Source organism: Leopardus geoffroyi, chromosome E1 (genome assembly GCF_018350155.1).
Source record: "Leopardus geoffroyi isolate Oge1 chromosome E1, O.geoffroyi_Oge1_pat1.0, whole genome shotgun sequence".
Classification (NCBI taxonomy): Eukaryota; Metazoa; Chordata; class Mammalia; order Carnivora; family Felidae; genus Leopardus; species Leopardus geoffroyi.
Genome location: NC_059330.1, coordinates 15208094 through 15227689, shown reverse-complemented (window position 1 = coordinate 15227689; position 19596 = coordinate 15208094). Strand labels below are relative to the sequence as shown.

The 19596-nt window shown below is 40.7% G+C and overlaps 1 protein-coding gene across 2 annotated transcripts in view; it reads right to left on the bottom strand.

Moving 5' to 3' along the window:
- Positions 1–1445: 1445 nt before the first annotated feature.
- Positions 1446–19596, bottom strand: part of CRK (CRK proto-oncogene, adaptor protein) — a 26443-nt gene continuing 8292 nt past the window's right edge. Inside the window, exons 2-3 of one of the 2 annotated variants that reach the window (XM_045490476.1) lie at positions 16476–17011; positions 1446–5035 (exon numbers count right to left, since the gene is read on the bottom strand). In XM_045490476.1, the coding sequence (XP_045346432.1) occupies positions 4898–5035; positions 16476–17011 (674 nt within the window). In that variant the 3' untranslated portion in view covers positions 1446–4897. The remainder of the gene's footprint in view (positions 5036–16475; positions 17012–19596) is intronic. The other variant, XM_045490477.1, reaches the window with a different exon arrangement.

The window sequence follows — 19596 nt, the reverse complement described above, 5'->3', positions numbered from 1 at the left end:
GCCATGTCCACAAAGAGGAAGGAGTGCCTTCCTACTGCCCACCAAGCTGTGTGTCTGGTGACCTTGACAGAACACTTTCAGAAAGCCACCAGCAGCCTCCATGGGGGCAATGGATGTGGGTTTTGTCCTGCTTCTCCTAGAATGTAAGATTCACAAGGGCAAGGATCTATCCTGTAGGAACTACCACACTTAGAGCTGCTATAATCTGATCAAACCTAGTCACAGAAGCACTCAGCTAGCCCTGACAGCTCAACAGCCTGCAAAATATGAAGTCAATCTCTCCCTTTAGTACAACAGATGAGTATTCATATTTATTTATTAAAATACTTCACATTTAGAATAGCTCCCTTCTGTGGCAGTAGAGGTATCCTTGGGTTCACGTGATACTCTCTCAAAACAAAGATTACAAAACGATGAGTGAGGTCAAGTAGGTAATCTTTAGACACCATAGCGACACCAGCCAAGGCAGTCAAGACTTTGTGTTAGGGCTCCCAGCTGTTAAGGGCTCACGGGAGCCCTATGGTCACGCTGGAGGTCTAAGGGGAGAGAGGTAGCATTGAGTATACAAACCTGCACAAACACAGTAACTTCAGGAAGCTTAATCCTGCATTACATAGTACATGAAGGTAGCCCAGAGGTATCCAACAAACAGTATTACTATACCCTAACATTGTACCAAGTTTTCACTCACAGTATTTTCCTGGCATAAAAGAGAAAGGAGGAGCCCATCTTACATCTTAACTCAGGTCTCTACTTTCCTAGTTTCCTTACTGGTACTCAGAACCTTGCAGAAGCCCACCAGGGCCACCAGCTTGAAATGAAGCTAGAAAACTCCACAAAATTGTCCCAAATTAAGGACAGGAGGCTTGGAACAAGTCAACCTCCACAGGTCTGATATACAATCTCTCTCCCTCCCACTCCCAGAAAGCTAAAATGTCCAAAGTCTTCCCATTTCAAGTAGGAGGATAGAAAAAAAATCTGTCCAAGTCAGTTTACCATTTGGTCAATACTCTAGTACTCACCTTGCAGATTCAATGCAAATCTCAAATCTAAGAAAATCAGGCCAACTACAGAAATACTGGAAGCAGCCCTTTGACCAGAAGCCAGGCTGGGTGCTCATTTTTTTTGCTTGCTTTCATCCTGTATCCCTAGAGGATCCTCAACCATTGCTCCCGTTATGAACCTCACTTCCTGATGGTTAGTTCTGGCTTGCCCTCCACCCATTTCTTTCTATATTCAGGGTATGTATGGTAGTAGAGCTCCAAATACTTGGTTTCCTCCTGTCAAACTCAAGAGGCCTATTTTCGCATTTTCTTCTACACAGGGGGCTTCTTCTCTCTTCTTATCTGTAAAAGGAATAGAACTTAATCTGAAAATCAGGGTCATAAACGTAAGAGTAGGTATGGGCACTCAAAGTTATGTGAAGGAACCCAACACTCAACATATTAAAACAAGATTTTAACACTTTATTTTTTATTGATAAAAAGTCGAAACATACTTAAATCACCTTGCTGTTAAGCTTGCATATGCCAAAGTTGGCTCCCTTTGGGGGAGATTCCTTTATTTAACTCCGGGTTGACAATCTGCTTTGTCTACAGCGGTAATGAGATGTTTTATTTTGGGTCCAAGTAATTGGCAAAGCTTGTCCTTTTCATTTTTTGAAAGTAATTTCTATACCCAACTTGGGGCTCAAACTCACAACCCCAAGGTCAAGAGTTGCATGCTCTACTGACTGAGCCACCCAGGTGTCCCTGTCCTTTTCATTTTAAAACTTCACCACCCATAGGACACAAAACTAGAGGATAATGTCAACCTGTTAGGTATATATAGTGTCATACTGTGTGTGTCTCGATATATATACACGTGCTTTGAGAAAGGATGGAAAAAACATAACGTTTAACCTTTTTTTTTTTTTTTTTTGGTATTTACTAAATTATCTATCCTGAAAATGTGCTACTTACATAAAAAAGGAGAAATTAAACTGTGTATCTATCCACACTAACATTCTAAAAACCTATTATATAATGTCTAAATTTCTCATTTGCTTTATAAAGTCCCCTACCATATCCTTACTTTCTCTACACCCACATATAACCATTTCTGGACAAGTTTGATGTTCTCTGTCCACATTATTCCAGCTTTTTGATCATTACATAATCTCTTATGTTCCTCTCAAATCAATTTATTTCACAACTTCTGGAGACCCTTGTTCAAAATATCACCAATGATTAACCTCATCTTTAATGAGTACCCACAGATTACACATAATTGTTCCTTTATCCGATTATATGATTGTTTGTAGGTTGTTGAATGCACACACCTCTTATTCCCTAAGCATAAAAGATTTAGCTCTTTTGTGAAAAATATTCAAGGATTACTTTCTTCAAAAGATCACCAAGCCAAACATTTGGCCATATTTTTATTTACTACATATACTATAAACATATACAATACATGCTACAAAAAAACATTTTTTTTTTAAATTTAACTGTCAAGAAAGTGTATAGTGTTATAATACAATGGCACATGTTCATATTTTATTTCAAATTGGTTTGCTGACCACCCATTTCAAACCATTAATAGTGAAATGTTACTTAAGGATAATTAAAAATTATCTATTTGCATTATTAACAATAAACAATTCCAACAAATTAATAAGAATTAACCACGTCAAATATTAGTATCCAAAAACTGGGCTTTTGCAGAAATGATTATATAAAATATAGCAGCCAATTACAGTTTACTTGCTCTGTGACAATGTACATATGCACTTGAATAGGATTCTAGCATTTGCTTTTGGAAGATACTTTTTAGAAGTCCTTTGATTTAAGGTCTAACAACTGACACACCCAGCCAAATCCAACCCAACAGTTCATATAATGGCTTCAGACAACTGATCAAACTGATCATTGAGAAATTCTTATGATTTGGGTAGAGTTGAATGTTCCACTAATATTACATATGATGAAAAGAGACATATCCAAGCCAATATCAAAGTCAAAGGCAAAAGAAAATACAAACATTCAAATCAGTTTATGACAAGGTTTTTCTACAAGTATTTTAGATGTCATACTTTCAGGAAAACAAGATTTAATTTAATGTGTATTTGGATTTGGATTTTACAGTATCTATGCTCTAACTGAAAATTTAAGAGTAGTCAGATGGAATTAAGTCTAGTATTGCAAATATGTTCATTTAACATTATTGAGCACCCACTACGTGCATTGCACTGTGCTAACTTTTAAAAGTTGAGTATTAATATATTTATCAAGCATTACCTTAGTGTGAGGTAAAAATAAATTAGCGTCAACTCATTAGTTTGCTTGTGGTATGTAATCCTGTGTCAGCTGGCTTCCCTGTGCCGTATGAGCTTCTGCACACCCCTCATTCACTCACACAAACATCTGCACACCGACTATGCCAGGCATTGTGCTAGTCACTGGGATACCATGATTTGGTATAGTTCAAAGAATGCATATTAATCATTAACCTATGTAGAAACAATGAGAAAGATACATTACTTTTCTAAAATGAGGCCCAAAGCAAAATATAAGGTGTTTCTATGGGTCATACCACACCATAGACCAGTAAGTGCCTTTCTAGACTGGGAACTAACTTTTAAGGTTTCATATTGTAGTCTAAATAGCCTAGATCATTTTTGGTCTCAGAAGTCAATTCTTTGGAGCACCTGACCCCACATAAACCTTCCATACTTGAAAGGATTTGTAAACTGAACTGGAACACAAAGAAAAAGAGCCAAAAATGAAGGCAGTTGATAACGTAATGCACTTCAAGCACTATTCTGGCCATGTAAAATGAATACTACATAATTCATGATTGGTTCAAATGTTTTTAAAAGCGCTAACCCTACCCCAAACTCATGTAATTTTAATCTGACTCGTATACAAGTTGCACATAAAGCAAAGGGCAGAATTTGGCCCTACAACCCTCTATGGAATATTCCAAGTGATTGGTCCTTCCACTCCAAGCAAGTAGAAGCTAAGAATTTCAGAGAGTTCCCTAATAGGATACTAGCACTCAGAAGAAATGGCCCTACTGGATCCCATTAGCCAGGAGTCTGTTTAGTTGTGGTAGCAGTGTGAACCTATGACCCCTTGAGGGAAGGCAGAAAGCTGGGAGATTGGGTGTCCACTCAGTGAATCCAATACTGGCTTAAAGCTATGCACTGAATAAAGTGCTCTGCACATCCTGCTTGTCATCTGGAATGAAAAATACTTTTCTCAAGAATGAACCTATTTGTAGGTTTAGGGGAAAAGAATGACAAGGATTCAAAGAATCCCAAGAAAAAGTATGAAGCATTGACTAGGAAGGAAGACAAATGCCTCTAGTAGTGTCCTCAGAAATCTCAGGATCTGAACTGTCAGAATGAGTCACACAGTGGTCATGTTCTACAAATGAAAAAGCAATCCCACTGGGTACTTCCTATTCACACGGTGCAATATTACTTCATGGGGGTGGAAGGGAACAGTCTATTGCCATTTGCTAGCATGGTTTCAAAATGAAAACAAAACCATTGAGTAAATCAGGGTAAACAGTGTCCAATAGTCCTCTCCTGTCCATCAGTTTTCCACAGGTTGATCTGCACTACCTGAGGGAAAGGAGGCAAAATACCCATCCCTTCTGATACACTCAGGCATGGCTGCTATCGCTTAAAATTGCCAATTCAGAAGTTAACACACGAGCCCTCCAGTTTCGTACCCTGAATATGGTAAATGAGACTAGAGATGGAGTAGTTCAGTCTAAAAAAGATCACAGGTAACAGAATGCTTATATAAACTAGACTGCTTTGACGTCTGTAAGAAAATCGTATAGATGACAATTGGAAAAAAAAAAAAAAAGATTGTTCCCATCTGTCAGCAAAACTGTTGAGCTATACTCAGCTGAAGTCCTCATCAGGATTCTGTTGATCCAGCAGACGGACATGTGTGAATGGGAAGTGACCTCGTTTGCCATTACACTCCCCTTCCCACTGACCACTCACATTAATCTTCGTAACCTTTACCAGCTCACCGACCTGCAGGAGGAGAATAAGGAAAGCGCTTTATTTCCAGTTATGAATGCAAACTGAAAAACTCCATTCTCTGGTTAGGCATACCCTGCCCACGTGATTGCTCTAGGGCTGACATTATAGAAATGGCTATTTGCTGCCTCCCAAGCCCCAGCCACCAGACTGATTACTTGTGGTTAGTGCAGGCAGAAGGAAGAAGTGATTTTAGCAGTGCAGAAAAACACAGAGTACAGAAAATAGAAAGGGCCCTAAAAAATGACACTTTTTGGAAATTTTAATCATCTCTGGAAGAGCAATCCCAACCAGAATGAGCCGGTATTCTTTTTTCTGGTACCCACTGCCCTTAGATTCCTGCTTGCCCCCCAGGCCATGGCCTAGGAGGAGAGATCCCCCACCCCTACTGGCATACAAGCAGCAGCACAATCCCTCAACCCACTGGTGTATACATATCACTACCTACTAGTGCTTGCAGAGAAGATAATCATGGAAATCAACTTCATCTGGTCCCAGAAAATGAAGTGTTCTATCACCTTCCTATCAAGGCAAGGCTTTTCCCACTTGGGCAGGTATAGGCCAAAACTCCAAATTCCATCAGCTCCCTGCAAAGTCCCCATTTTCTTCATCAAGCTCTACTTGGCAGGCCACTGCCTGCCAGCTCTCCACCCCCACCCTACCATGTACTAACAGACCTTGTTGCTCCTTCAATGCCACTTGGTACCTATTCATTAAGGAGACATTACGTTTTCGTTTCTGTTATGAAAAACTTTCCTTTGCAACATCAACTATAAAGTTTTGATAATCTAGGATATACGTCTATTCTCCTATAAAACTTAAGACAAAATCAGTCTGATGAATGGATTCATCCTGTGGCAAAATATTGAACAAATGGTGAGATCAGGCCCCATATGACACTGGACTAAAGAACTTTACCCTTTAATTATCAACATCTGAGTTCTGAGCATACAAGAAGTTTCTAAGCATAACTGTTCATTTGGTTTTATTAAGTTAATAGCTACTATTTACTGAACTTTCATTAAGTACTGTAGAGGATTTTTTTTTTTTTTTTAAGTAAGCTCCAAGATCCAACATGGGGTTTGAACTCACAACCCTGAGATCAAGTATCACATGCTCTACTGACTGAGCCAGCCAGGCACCCCTACTGTACAAAATATTTTATATACACTATTTTCTAGTCCTTATAATAACCTTGTAAAACAGGAATTTTTCATTTTATAGATGATAAAACTGAGGTTCAGAGCAATTACAGGATATACCTGAGGTCACATAGCCAGGAGCAGGGCTGGGATTTGAGCCCAGAAGTATTGGCTCCAAAGCCAATTAATTTATGCTCTTTCTATCATAGCAGGAACTTTCAAATTATGCTCCCACGACCTTCAGGATTCCCTAAGAATGTCTGTAGGTCAACCACTTGCTTAAGTGAACTCGAGTTTAGGACCAGAGCCTTCTGCAAAACCAGCTTGATCTTACAGAAGAACAGATTGTCTACTGGTCTGTCTATAATTTCCTGAAGAACTATCTGAGAACTACAGAGGCCTAAGGTGGTTGTGGGGACCATAGGGTGCGGAAAAAAGGAAGACAGAAACTAGAGAATATCTGAGAAAAAGGGATAAAATATAAGGGTGAGAAAAGGCAGCAGTGTAGTCTGCTGATGTTGTAAAGATTGAGGCTGATGGTTTAAGGGGAGAAGAAAAGATGCTGCACGTCCATTCTTGCATCCACATGCACAATGCAGTCCCTACAAGGCTGCTAGCACCAGGGTTCTTTATTCCAAGCAATCTTTGAATTCAAAGTTCCTGATGTCCAAGCAAGCCAACCATGACAAGTCAAGATGTTCCTATAGCCCCCAATCACACCACTAGCCTCTTGCTATGCTAAAGTCAATTATATCGAGTGTAGGACTTCTTTTCCCCATCTTAGTATTTATTTGTATTTTCTACTAAAACACTCATGTCGTGCTAAGTGCTATTCTGGTAGCTAGACATAGGATAATAGACCTAAGGGATGTGTACACTCATGTCAAAAGTCTAAATTGCCACTCACATTAAGTTCCCCTCCAGATGGGGACAAGGGGCCAGTTTGAGATGTTGGTTTGACAGGGTGCCCGGCTGGCTCAGTCAGTAGAGCATGTGACTATTGATCTCGGGGTAGTGAATTCAAGCCCCATGTTGGGTGAAGCGCTTACTTGGCATTGGGGGTTGGGGGGAAGCTAGTTTGACAATATCTAACACCCCTAACAGCTGTCATATCTGAATCCATCATTTTACTGATATTAAAAACCCACAAGAGAGACATGAGGAAACATTCTGGAGTGTTGGAAATGTTTTATACTTTCATGTGGGTGGTTATCACATAGGTGAATACACATGTAAAACTCCAAGCTGTATACTCAGGATCAGTACCTTTTACCAAATGATTTCATATATTTTTTTCTCCTAACCCCACTCCCTCAAATGATTTCATATTTAAATGAAAAGAAGAAAATTTGTTATATTTTACCCGCATTTTCTGGGTTTTTTAGAAGATGGTTCTTCAGGGTATACCCTTAAGTCCACCATTCTACTTGATAGCAAAATCTAGGTTTATTTTATTCATTTTGTTTCAAGTTTGTTTATTTTATTTTGAGAGAGAGCAAGTGGGGGAGGGGCAGAGAGAGAAAGAGAGAATCTCAAGCAGACCCCATGCTGTCAAGCACGGAGCCCAATGCAGGGCTTGAACCCACAAACCCTGAGATCATGACCTGAGCCAAAACTAAGTCAGATGCTTAACCAACTGAGCCACCCATGCACCCCCAAAATCTAGATTTAAACACTTTTCTCTCAATGTTACATTGTCTTTATTTTTAACCATTCAACATGCTATCTCAAATCGCATCCCACAGAGCTCTGAGAAGTGAAGGACGGGTTGAAATGTGGACTAGCCCAGCCTCTTGCTTTTATCAGTACCACAGAAACACAACAGCTGCTCCACAAGCAGGACAGAACCTGCTGACCTGCCCTCAGACTTTTCTTCTTTCAGAGGTCAAACGGAGAAACATTGCAAGATGGTACTGGTAGGGGTGAAGGGTGGATTCTGTACAGATTAGACCTTGGGACACACCAGAGCCATCTCTAACGCACATGGTGTCTTGGCTCTACCCTACAGAGGCTCTGGAAAACCACACCATATTCTGAAGTCCAAAACCTTTTTTTTATAGTTGATCAGGTTCTTGGCAGAGAGGCCCAAACATCAGGGAGTGAAACAAAGGCTATGGCACGACTCTAAAACAATTCTAACTTTTTTTAAATTCTGATATTTAAGTGGATAAAAGAGAAAAATTGTAAGCAGTCAATTGGGCTAATTAACCTGTCCAAAGTGGCCTTTAAGTACAAGTACTTCGAAGAAGATCTTATCAAATTAAATAACCCTTTGTACCCTATGGAGTTTTTCTACTGCAATATTCAAAGCCCATGGGGATTCCTAGGGTCAAGAAAAGGCAAACCCCACGGGCAACACGACTATCCTTAGATCACATGAGGCCCTGGTACTTCCGTAGTCTGGAAGAATAGGTGGCTGTCAAGCCTGGAGGATGCAGGCTGGGGGAGCTCAGAAGGTGCCAGGGCAGTCTGAAAACACAGGCTACGCTAAGTGCAGTTCTTCCTCCAAATCAGAAACAACACGAGAATTCACGCTTCTCCTCCTGTTAGGCAACAACTCACTAAAGCAGGATTTCCAAGGCCACACCAAGGAGGATGAGGGGGACGGATATGGGTTCAAGCTTGGCATGCTATTCCAAAGACAAAGAAAGCAAAACAGAGTACTTGCCCCAGAAATGCTATAATCTTAAGATACAAAGGAATGTACTAATCAGTAAGTGCAGTAATAACTGTGTTCTAACACTACTGATTTCAAAATTCAAGTTATAGATGGAAAAAACCCTAATTTGCCTATCAATGAATAAGAAAGACTTTATAAAGGATTTGAAGCATGAGACAGTTAACCTTTCTTTTTATGAGGCAGACTTCATCACCACCCTGTAAAGGAGAGACAGTGATGATTCTTTCACTGAGGTACTGTTCTATTGTCCAGTCAGTTCTCCTGATCCTAGGTCATGAACTTAGACACAAGCCTGCAAGTAAATCATGGCATCATCTACAAAGAGGACTGAATGTGGTTACTTCAGTGTTTTCACTCCTAGGTAATTTGATGAATACTGGTTTCTTCCCTAGCTCTGTGCAGTTCCCAAGGTAAATCACAATTTTGGTACACATGAGTCAGATCTACAATTGGTCCAGGAGCAAAAGACTACCCAATCGATATTCACCAGTGAGTTTCCATTATAGTGAGAAAAATACTGGAACCCAATTAGCATTAATTTTTGGTACTCGCTAAATAGAGGAGACATCAGGGAACTGTGTGATCTCCTTCCTTTGCTGGTGTAACTCCAGGTGACTACTTTTCTAGTTTCGGTCCCTACTATCTAACAGGAAAGGCATCAGCAATCACCAGTGTTCCTTTGATGCTGACTTGCTATAGGATTCCAGTAAGATCTGACAGAAAACACATACAAATTCATATAAATAGAACCAGAGAAAAGCACGTACAGAGATGGAATACAGAGGCCTTGTCTTCAAACATTTTTGAACACACCAAGAACACATTTAGTAAATACTTCCAGATTTGGCTGGAGGAGAACAAAAGTTAAGAAAAGGACAGCAATCTAAGACAGGGGTCAGCAAGCTACGGTCCATGAGCCAAATCCAGCTTGCTCCCTGTTTCTGTAAACAGTTCTCTCAGAACACAGCAAACTCATCTGTTGTTTTGTCTATGGCTGCTTTCTTGCTACAATGACAGTTGAGTGGTTGTGACAGAAAGCGTATGGTCTGAAAAGCCCTTTACTGAAAAAGTTTGCAGATCTCTGATCTAAGGGAATAGGTAATATTTAGGGTACATCTACAGTCTTGCAAATCAATGGAAACAACTGCAGACAGTTCGGCCTTAAAGATTCACTTGCCTCAGAGATGGATTGAAATTGCCATGGGCTATATTGGTAGAAAGTGGCAGGTCTTTGAGATTTAACTGGTAGGCTTCTGGATGAAAAGAAAAAGCATCTCAACAAATCCTGGAAAATAGGTCTCATCCTAATTCTAGTCCAAGTCAGAACAGATCTTCTCTAGCTCCACAGCCGATACTACCTAAAACTAAGTTCCCTATCCCCCTGGTACAAGTTGGGGAGGTAACCACATATACTAGATACATTTTTAGCTAAATGTAAAGAATTTTCTTTTTTTTTTTTTTCTTTTTAAAGTTTATTTGAGGGGGAGAGGGAAGAGGTGCAGAGAGACAGGGAAAGAAAGACAGGAAGAGAGAGAATCCCAAGCAGGCTCTGTGCTGTCAGCTTGATCCTATAAACTGTAAGATCATGACCTGACCAGAAATTAAGAATCAGATGCTTAACTGACTGAGCCACCCAGGCGCTCCTCTTCTTTTTTCTCCCTTAAGGATTCTATTTTTAAGTAATCTCTAGACCCAACGTGGGGCTCAAACTCACAACTCCAAGATAAAGAGCTTCATGTTCAACCAACTCAGCCAGCCAGGCCCCCCATGGATTTTCTAAAAACCAATACAATGGACTAGACCTAAGGTTCCCAAACTGTAGTGTCAGAGAGAGGCATTGCAGCAAATTCAGAGGGTACCGCGACACAGTTAAAGTTTTGAGGGAAACGGCAATACTTGACATCTATTATGCCATGTGAACTACTAGCTCAAGGCAGCTGACAATTTCTACACTAGACTGCACAACATTCCTTTCAAAGATGTCATCTCTTTGCAAAACCAGGTGGCAGCAAGCTACAATAAAAAACAAGCACCTCATGAAATAAGTGTGGAACAAGAAACAAGAATGGCAGTGTTCTAAATGATCTCAAGGTTTGGAAACAATATGGCATCTAATAGACGTACACGTCTTTTTTTTTTTTCTTTTTTTAATGTTCTTACTTAGTTTTGAGAGAGAGAGTGAGAAAGAGAATGAGCAAGGGAGGGGCAGAGAGAGAGGGAGGCAGAGAGAGGATCTGAAGTAGGCTCTGCACTAACAAACAGCCCAATGCAGGGCTTGAACCCACGAACTGTGAGATAATGACCTGAGCCAAAGTTGGATGCTTAACCGATTAAGCCACCCAGGTACCCCTAGATGTACATGTCTTAATAGTTAAGTAATTGCAGTTATTTGAGATTAAAATTAAAATATTGTTTTTTGGGGGAGCCTGGGTGGCTCAACTGGTTAAGTGTCCAACTCTTGGTTTCAGCTCAGGTCATGACCTCACGGTTTGTGAGTTCAAGCCCCACATTGGGCTCCAGGCTGACGGTGCAGACCCTGCTTGGGATTCTCTCTCTCCATCTCTCTCTGCCCTTCCCCCGCTCTCTCAAAAATAAACTTAAAATTTTTTTTCTTAAATATTGTTTTATTTCCACTATGTTTATTATTTTTCAAATGGGTACTAAGTTATTAGGGTATAAAATTTTAACCTATCTACTAAAGAAATGCAACTGTCACGTATTTCTTTTGGCCTGGGACACTGTGAAATGTTACTGAGACACTATAGGTGCTACGAACCAAGAAAGTTTGGAACCTCTGGACTATACTTCTGTGTTGACAGCAAGTTCCCCGAAAGTAGAGATATCCAAGCAGATGTTTAAAAAATCACCTGTGAAGATGCCAGAAGATCTGCCTTTAATGTCTGAGAGGCTAGATTAGTTTACCTCCAAAAGTCTTTTCCAACTGAGATTCTATGAGCTGAAATAAAGGTAATGTCCAAGAAGAATGGAAAGAAGAGGAAAAGCCGACATCTGTCTCAATAAGCAATACAGAAATCTGTAATTACAATTCCAGGAAAAGACAAACCAAACTGACACAGCAAGAACCTGCCACTCGTGTTCTTACACTTTCCGATCTCAATTTTTTTTTTTTTCTAACACAGGGAAAGTTTAAAAACTTAGGTTTTGGGGCGCCTGGGTGGCTCAGTCAGTTGGGCGGCTGACTTCGGCTCAGGTCATGATCTCGCGGTCCGTGAGTTCGAGCCCCGCGTCAGGCTCTGTGCTGACAGCTCAGAGCCTGGAGCCTGTTTCAGATTCTGTGTCTCCCTCTCTCTGACCCTCCCCCGTTCATGCTCTGTCTCTCTCTGTCTCAAAAATAAATAAACGTAAAAAAAATTTTTTAAATAAATAAATAAATAAATAAATAAATATTAAAAAAAAATAAAAAACTTAGGTTTCATAGAGTTCCACATGGGGAGATAGAGTTGGTGTAGCCACTAATGCATATAATCTGGGACCCAAAGCACATTTACTCCCTTCCTATCTGTGCCCTGAGGAACAGGTCCAAGTCTAAGAATACCTGAGAAGCTCCTTGATTACTCTCAAGTCTTATCATCTATCAAAGGCAAAATGCCAGGTTGAATCAGAGAATGAAAGTTACATGATTAGTACATTTAAAGATAATTTGATTATTTTCGACAGTCTATAGAGGCATCAAATTAACTTTAACATCTGCAATTCACAAAATAAGATTCATCCTATTCCAGCTCCCAAGGAACCATTACACAAAAATCTAAGAACAAAAATTAAAGGTGCCACTGCACTACCCTAATGTTATTTCCAGTATCTCTCCTTTAAAACACTCTGCATATTTGTATGTTTAAAATCTCAGGAGCTCCAGAATGGAACAGAAGGTATCTGATTTAGTTATATTCCCCCCAGATATGACCAACTGACCCACAGAACTATAGTGGGCAGAGGAATACCCTTACTTTGGTGGTTAGCTGGAATCAATCCCTACTTTCCAAAGCCTTCAACCTTACTAGAGAAATCTGGTGCATAGCAAAAGAGAAAATATCTAGTAATTTTCCAGTTGAGGACTGTGGTCAGAATAAATGTACTAATGCAGAAAAATTCCATCTTTAAGGTGAGGGCAGGTGGTTTGTGAACTCTGTTTTTTAAATTTATTTTTTTAAGTACAGAAATCCTTTCTTCAAAGAAAATCTTAGAGAGATCCAAATATGTAACACAGTTAAAAACAGTTGCTTTGGTTGAAGCCAGAGCCCTGCATCCTTCGATTCCCCCTCTCACTACGTACATCTTGGGACTCTTATGACACTGAGAAGCAGTCTGAACACTGCTGGTCTAGGGGTGCCTGGGGGGCTCAGTCAGTTAAGTGTCCAACTTTGGCTCAGGTCATGATCTCACAGTGCGTGAGTTCAAGGCCCATGTCCAGCTCTGTGCTGACAGCTCAGAGCCTAGAGTCTGCTTCAGATTGTGTCTCCCTCTCTCTCTGCACCTCCCCCACTCACGTTCTGTCTCTCTCAAAAATAAATAAACATTAAAAAAAATTTATGAAGGGGCGCCTGGGTGACTCAGTTAATTGAGCATCTGACTTTGGCTCAGGTCATGATCTTGCAGTCTGTGAGTTTGAGGCCCACGTCAGGCTCTGTGCTGACAGCTCAGAGCCTGGAGCCTGCTTCAGATTCTGTGTCTCCTATTCTCTCTGCCCCTCCCCCTGCTCGCTCTCTCTTAAACATAAACAAACTTAAAAAAAAACTTATGAAGACTGCTGGTCTAATACAGTATCTCTAGGGCCCTACCAACTCTAAAATGCAAGGATTCTAATTTATCAATTTCAAGTTAAATGTAAAACTGCACTAAAATGTACCTCGCTGGTCTACAGATCTTGATTTCTAGTGGGTCATATATAGCAATGAATGTTTTACTTTATTTTGTTTTTATTAAACCAGAATGCTAAGGTCAGAACACCACAGCCTCCTACTCTTATCTCCCAGCCTCACCTCAATAGGGACAAGGCATCAGCTTATAAAAAACTAGGCATGGGAAAGGAGAACTGTAGACAACTGTCTACGATACAGCTGTACTGTACTGAGAGCACAACTATCCTTGCATACAGTACAAGTGAGGATATGCTGTCAGTGAAATCACACAAAACCTACATTGAGAAGGGCAGTGGCACTGTTAAAAAACAAAAAGAATCAGAGATTAGATTGGGCATGGTAGGAAAGGTACCACATGAGATCTGGGTTCATTATAGCTCTACCTCCAATTAGTCTGAACAATCCAATCTGTCTAAACATCAGTTCTTTTTATATAACAGATAAAGATATCTAAGGTCCTTTCCAGCTCTAAAATTGTATGATGCTAAACTGACACTGTGTTTTTAAGCACATGAGGTATTTTGAAGCTATTACTGTGGGGTATTGAACTTGAAAGAGGCCATCTTCGGCAATCAATATATGTGGCTTAAAACCAGTATCTGACCAAAAAACAAAACTTACTGAAATCAGACATTATTTTCTTTCCTTCTTCTTTTTTTTTTTTATAAATTATTTTCTACTTAGTTACTCACAAGATTTATGTTTCATAGTAGGGAGAGCAACTCAACCACTTTGAGCACTAAAATCTCTTAGTCAAGGCAGGCATCATTAAAAACAATTCTCTTGGGGAGCCTGGGTGGCTCAGTTGGCTAAGCGTCCAATTCTTGATTTCAGCTCAGGTCATGATCTCATGGTTCAGGGCTTAAGCCCCACATTGAGCTCTGAGCTGACAGCACAGGGCCTGCTTGGGATTTTCTCACTCCCTTCTCTCGCTCTCTGCCCCTCCCCCACTCTGTCATTGTCACAAAATCAAAAAAAACAACAACACTTCATTAAAAAGAAATCTCTTTCAAGAAAGGAAATGCAGGGGAACCTGGGTGGCTCAGTAGGTAGAGGGTCTGACTATTGATTTTGGCTCAGGTCATGACCCCAGGGTAGTGGGATCAAGCTCTGCATCAGGCTCCGTACCAAGCATGGAGCCTGCTTAAAAGTCTCTCTCTCTCTCTCTCTCTCTCTCTCTCTCATTCTCTCTCTCTCAAATGAATGAATGAATGAATGGAAATGCAAGAGCGCCTGGCTGGCTTAGTCAGTAGAGCCTGTGACTCTTGGTCTTGGGGTTGTGAGTTTGAGCCCCGTGTTGGGTACTAAGATTACTTTAAAGAGAAAAAAAAAAAAAAAAGGAAATGCAAATGGAAACAAAAGTACTGTGATAATTATTCTTTCCAGGGTCTTGGCTGGCTTGTTTCATGAATGCTATTTTCATACTCCAGCCCAGTGCTAACAAGGTCTGCAGTAAATGTCAAGAGTTACATCTGTCATGTATGTGCCCAGCATCATGCTGTATGTCCAGACTCAAAGTGGGAAAAAGTGGTGTGCCCTAGATAACACACACTCGTTTCTCGCCAAAGCAGAAACACAATACTTTTAACTCACAGCACAGTCTCAAAAAACAAGCACTTTAAAAATACATTTTTCAGTAAAATCTGTATGACTCAGCTAACCCTCTTTGCATTCACTGTTCAGAATGTAAAAGAAAAATTTCAAATCCAGTATGATCAGAGACTGATTCAAATAAAACCTAGCTTATTCTATAGGCTAACACTTCTAAGCAGCTCTTACTCCTCAGTGTATGAACATAACCCAAAGAAAACAGCATCTAGAGATTTCAGTTTATAAGAACACACTTTGGCCCCCTCTCTGCTAGTCAGTACTCACATAACTTCAGTCTGTGCTTATGAAAGGTAGCTCCTTGCTTAAATTCACATTCTATCGTAAGCTCTGAAAGACAGGAGAGCATACCACTTTTGTACAAGCTTTTACACTAAACCCCTAGCTCTGCATAACTCAGAAAGGCAGGGAGACAAAGCTATGAGTGCTAAAGAGAGGAATAAAAGAATAAACACAATGCAACGGTTGGCCAGAGGAGATGGGCTACCGAGATTAACTATTCACCAGTAAAAGGCAAGAATTTATTCCTCAGGAGGAACTGGCTTCCCGCCTGTCAAAGGTACCGAACAACAAAAGCCAAGTAAACCTGCTGCTCCTTGGAGTGTATGCTTTTAGGTACACATCTCTTCTCCCCTGTACTATGCTACACTGTTCCTCCTGAATTCTTACTTTATGAACACAATCAGTCAATGCTAAGGAACCCCATGCCCTCTAAAGTAAAAACATTATGTTTTGTGGGAAAACTCCATTTAAGTACTTTAATAGAGCCCATCTTATTATTTTCAACACCGATAAACAGAAAGATTCAGATTAGAATGCAGATGAGAAAAAAATATTTTAGGTTAATTCCTGTGAATTTAGGCGGAGTTAAAGAGGTCAAAGTATGTTTAGTAGATCAATAAGAACATTCAGTTATACAATTTTAAGCTTACTCATTTCAAAATAGGTTTTCTACAAAAAAAGAGAAAACCCAACATTAAATGCCAAAATCAGTACTTAATGATTCGACATCTACAACATCACAACGCTGGTGCTTGTATTCAGCATTCCTATAAAGCTCTAAGAGGTCTGAAAGGGAGACCCTGTAGCAGATCTCTTCTTTCTACATTTTGCACATTATGTACCTCCAAAGCCAAGGCTGTCTTGTCGTAGGCATTAGGGACTCGCTTCTGGATTACCCTGGCATAAATGGGCCCATTCTGGAGGTTAGGGAGCGGAGTGTTGACGCTGGGTTGGGCATAGGGCCCAGGCTCCGGCCCACCCAGTGGCTGTGGGTGGGAACCCTCCTGGTTACCTCCAATCAGAGCCGATACTGAGGCGGAGGCAGGTCTATACTTCTCGACGTAAGGGACTGGAATCATCCCCCTCTTGCCTTCGCTGTCCTCCGCATTCCACCACTGCTCTTCAGGCTTATCCCGGATTCTCAGGATGTCTCCTTTCTTAAAGGGAAGATCTTCTTCATCATTCCCATTAAAGTCAAAGAGGGCTCGCACATACTCAGCCTCCTCCTGCCTGAGAATCACTCCACTACCCTGCCTGGATTTGGAAACTGGTTCTATCAACGTTGTAGTGTCCAAATAATGTATTTTGTAGAATTCCAGTAAAGCAGGCAATGAATCAAACTCTTGATCTCCTATTCGGAGTCTGGAGGGGCTCACCCCTGGAAAAAAAAACAGAGCAGGCTATTATTTAAAGATGTATTACACAGGATATGAAATGCAGATTTTAAGCATTTCCCAAACACATTTAGTCAGTAATCAGAAAAAAATAAATAAAGTCTAGAAAAAATAATCCCATCTCCTTATGGTAAACTGAAATACTTTGTAGCTAAAACATACCCTCAAAAGATGCCCAGCACCACCTGCAGCAGAAAAGGAAGAGAAGGTCATAAGAGACCAGACCAGTCGGGGCATACTCTCATACTGGATAAAAGACAAAGCAACATGGAGACTTTGTTCATTTTCCCAAAATGTTCTGTGCTATCCCATTTACAGAGTAGCATAAGGCTTAACGTTTTGTTAAAATCTTCTTTTCAACCTCAGGAAATGTAGCCAGTTCTCCTTTTCCACAGGCCTCAGCAGCTTTTCCAAGAAGAGGTGGGGAGAACTTGCTATTTATCTATACCAGGCTCATACATTCCTTCTCTTCACATTTAGAATGTACAATTGCTAAGAAAAGGTTGTTTTTTTGGTTTTTTTAAGTGAGCTCTGTGCCCAATGTGGGGCTCAAATTTATGACCCTAAGATCAAGAGTCACATGCTCTACTGACTGAGCCAGCCAGGCAGGCACTATCTCTTTAAAAATTGTTTTTTCATTTAATCTACTTTTTAGAAAGAGAGAGGGAGAGGGAGAGAGAGTGCACGTGCGTGTGGGGGGGGGGAGGGCAGGGAGAGACAAACAGAAAGAGAATCCCACGCAGGCTCCACACTTGGCACAGAGCCTGATGCTGGGCTCGATCCCACAACCCTGGGTTGAGCTGGATGCTCAATCAACTGAGCCACCCAGGCACCCCAAGACTATCTTTTTAAATCTATGATTGCTGATTTCAATTTCATTTCTGACAGCCAAAAAAAAAAAAAAAAAAAAAAAAAGAATCAATCAGGCAAAAGAATCAAGGAGCCTATAAAAAGAAACTAAAAAGCTGCTTAAAAATCAATTCCTGGGGCGCCTGGGTGGCGCAGTCGGTTAGGCGTCCGACTTCAGCCAGGTCACGATCTCGCGGTCCGTGAGTTCGAGCCCCGCGTCAGGCTCTGGGCTGATGGCTCAGAGCCTGGAGCCTGTTTCCGATTCTGTGTCTCCCTCTCTCTCTGCCCCTCCCCCGTTCATGCTCTGTCTCTCTCTGTCCCAAAATAAATAAACGTTGAAAAAAAAAATTAAAAAAAAAAAAAAAAATCAATTCCTAATGTCTTCATTGAAATAAAACATGCAAACAGTATTGTTCCCTTTGAGGCAAACAGGTCATGAAAAAAAGTAAATAAGGATGCTTGAAAAAATAAAGAAGCATTAAAATTCTCAACCTCTAGGGGTACCTGGCTTGCTCACTCACAGCACATGACTCCTGATCTCAGGACTGTGAGTTCCAGTCCCATGTGGGGTGCAGAAATTACTTAAAATCTTTTAAAAAATAAAAATAAAATTCTCAACCTCTGAGGACATCCTGAGGGTCAAGGAGAAAATGCATTAGGAATCTTTAAAATTCATATGATGCAAAAAGATGTATGGCCCTAGACATACAGGGCATACTTCAGAATGTATTCCCTCTCAGGGCGCCTGGATGGCTCAGTCGGTTGGGCTGCCAACTTCGGCTCAGGTCATGATCTCGTGGCCCGTGGGTTCTGCCCCACGTCGGGCTCTGTGCTGACAGCTCGGAGCCTGGAGCCTGCTTCAGACTCTGTGTCTCCCTCTCTCTCTGGCCCTCCCCCGTTTGCGCTCTGTCTCTATCTTTCAAGGGTGAATAAATGTTAAAAAAAAAAAAAAAAAAAAAAGAATGTATTCCCTTTATCCTGAGATTCTAGAATTGAATAAATTAACATAGTATCAGTTCAAATGAGAAACAAAGTTTCTAGTAAGGAGCGCCTCTAACTTAAACTCTGCTAAGTGCCAAAATATCAAATTGTCTTCATTGGATTTTTAACCTTTGGCTTCCTGATAAAGTAATAAATAACTCTATAGAAAACTGGATTTTGTGGAGGTTGGATTTTCTTTTTCAATCAGCCTTAACCTACAGGCACTCAGCATTGAGTTATAACATCCCAGATTTAAAAAAAATTAATGTTCATTCGTTTTTGAGGAGAGAGAGACAAGAGTGCCAGCGGGAGGAGGGGCAGAGAGAGAGAGGGAGATACAGATTCTGAAGCAGGCTCCAGGCTGAGCTGTCAGCACAGAGCCCAAAGCAGGGATCAAACTCACGAACTGTGAGATTATGACCTGATCCGAAGTTGGACACTTAACGACAGGTGCCCACAACCTCCCAGATTTTAATATAGATCTGTGTGTATGTGTGTGTCATAAATTTATACAGGTTTTCATAGCCAGGTTGCTATAAAGTTTTATACCTTGCCTTTTCTCATACTATGAAAAACATTTTTTTATATAATAAAAACTTTCTCTCTTTTCAAGAACATGACTTTTAATAGCTACAAAGTATTCCCCAGGCGCCTGGGTGGCTCAGTCCCTTAAGCTTCTGGCTCTGATCTCAGCTCAGATCTTGACCTGCATCATCACTTCAAGCTCCACATTGGGCTC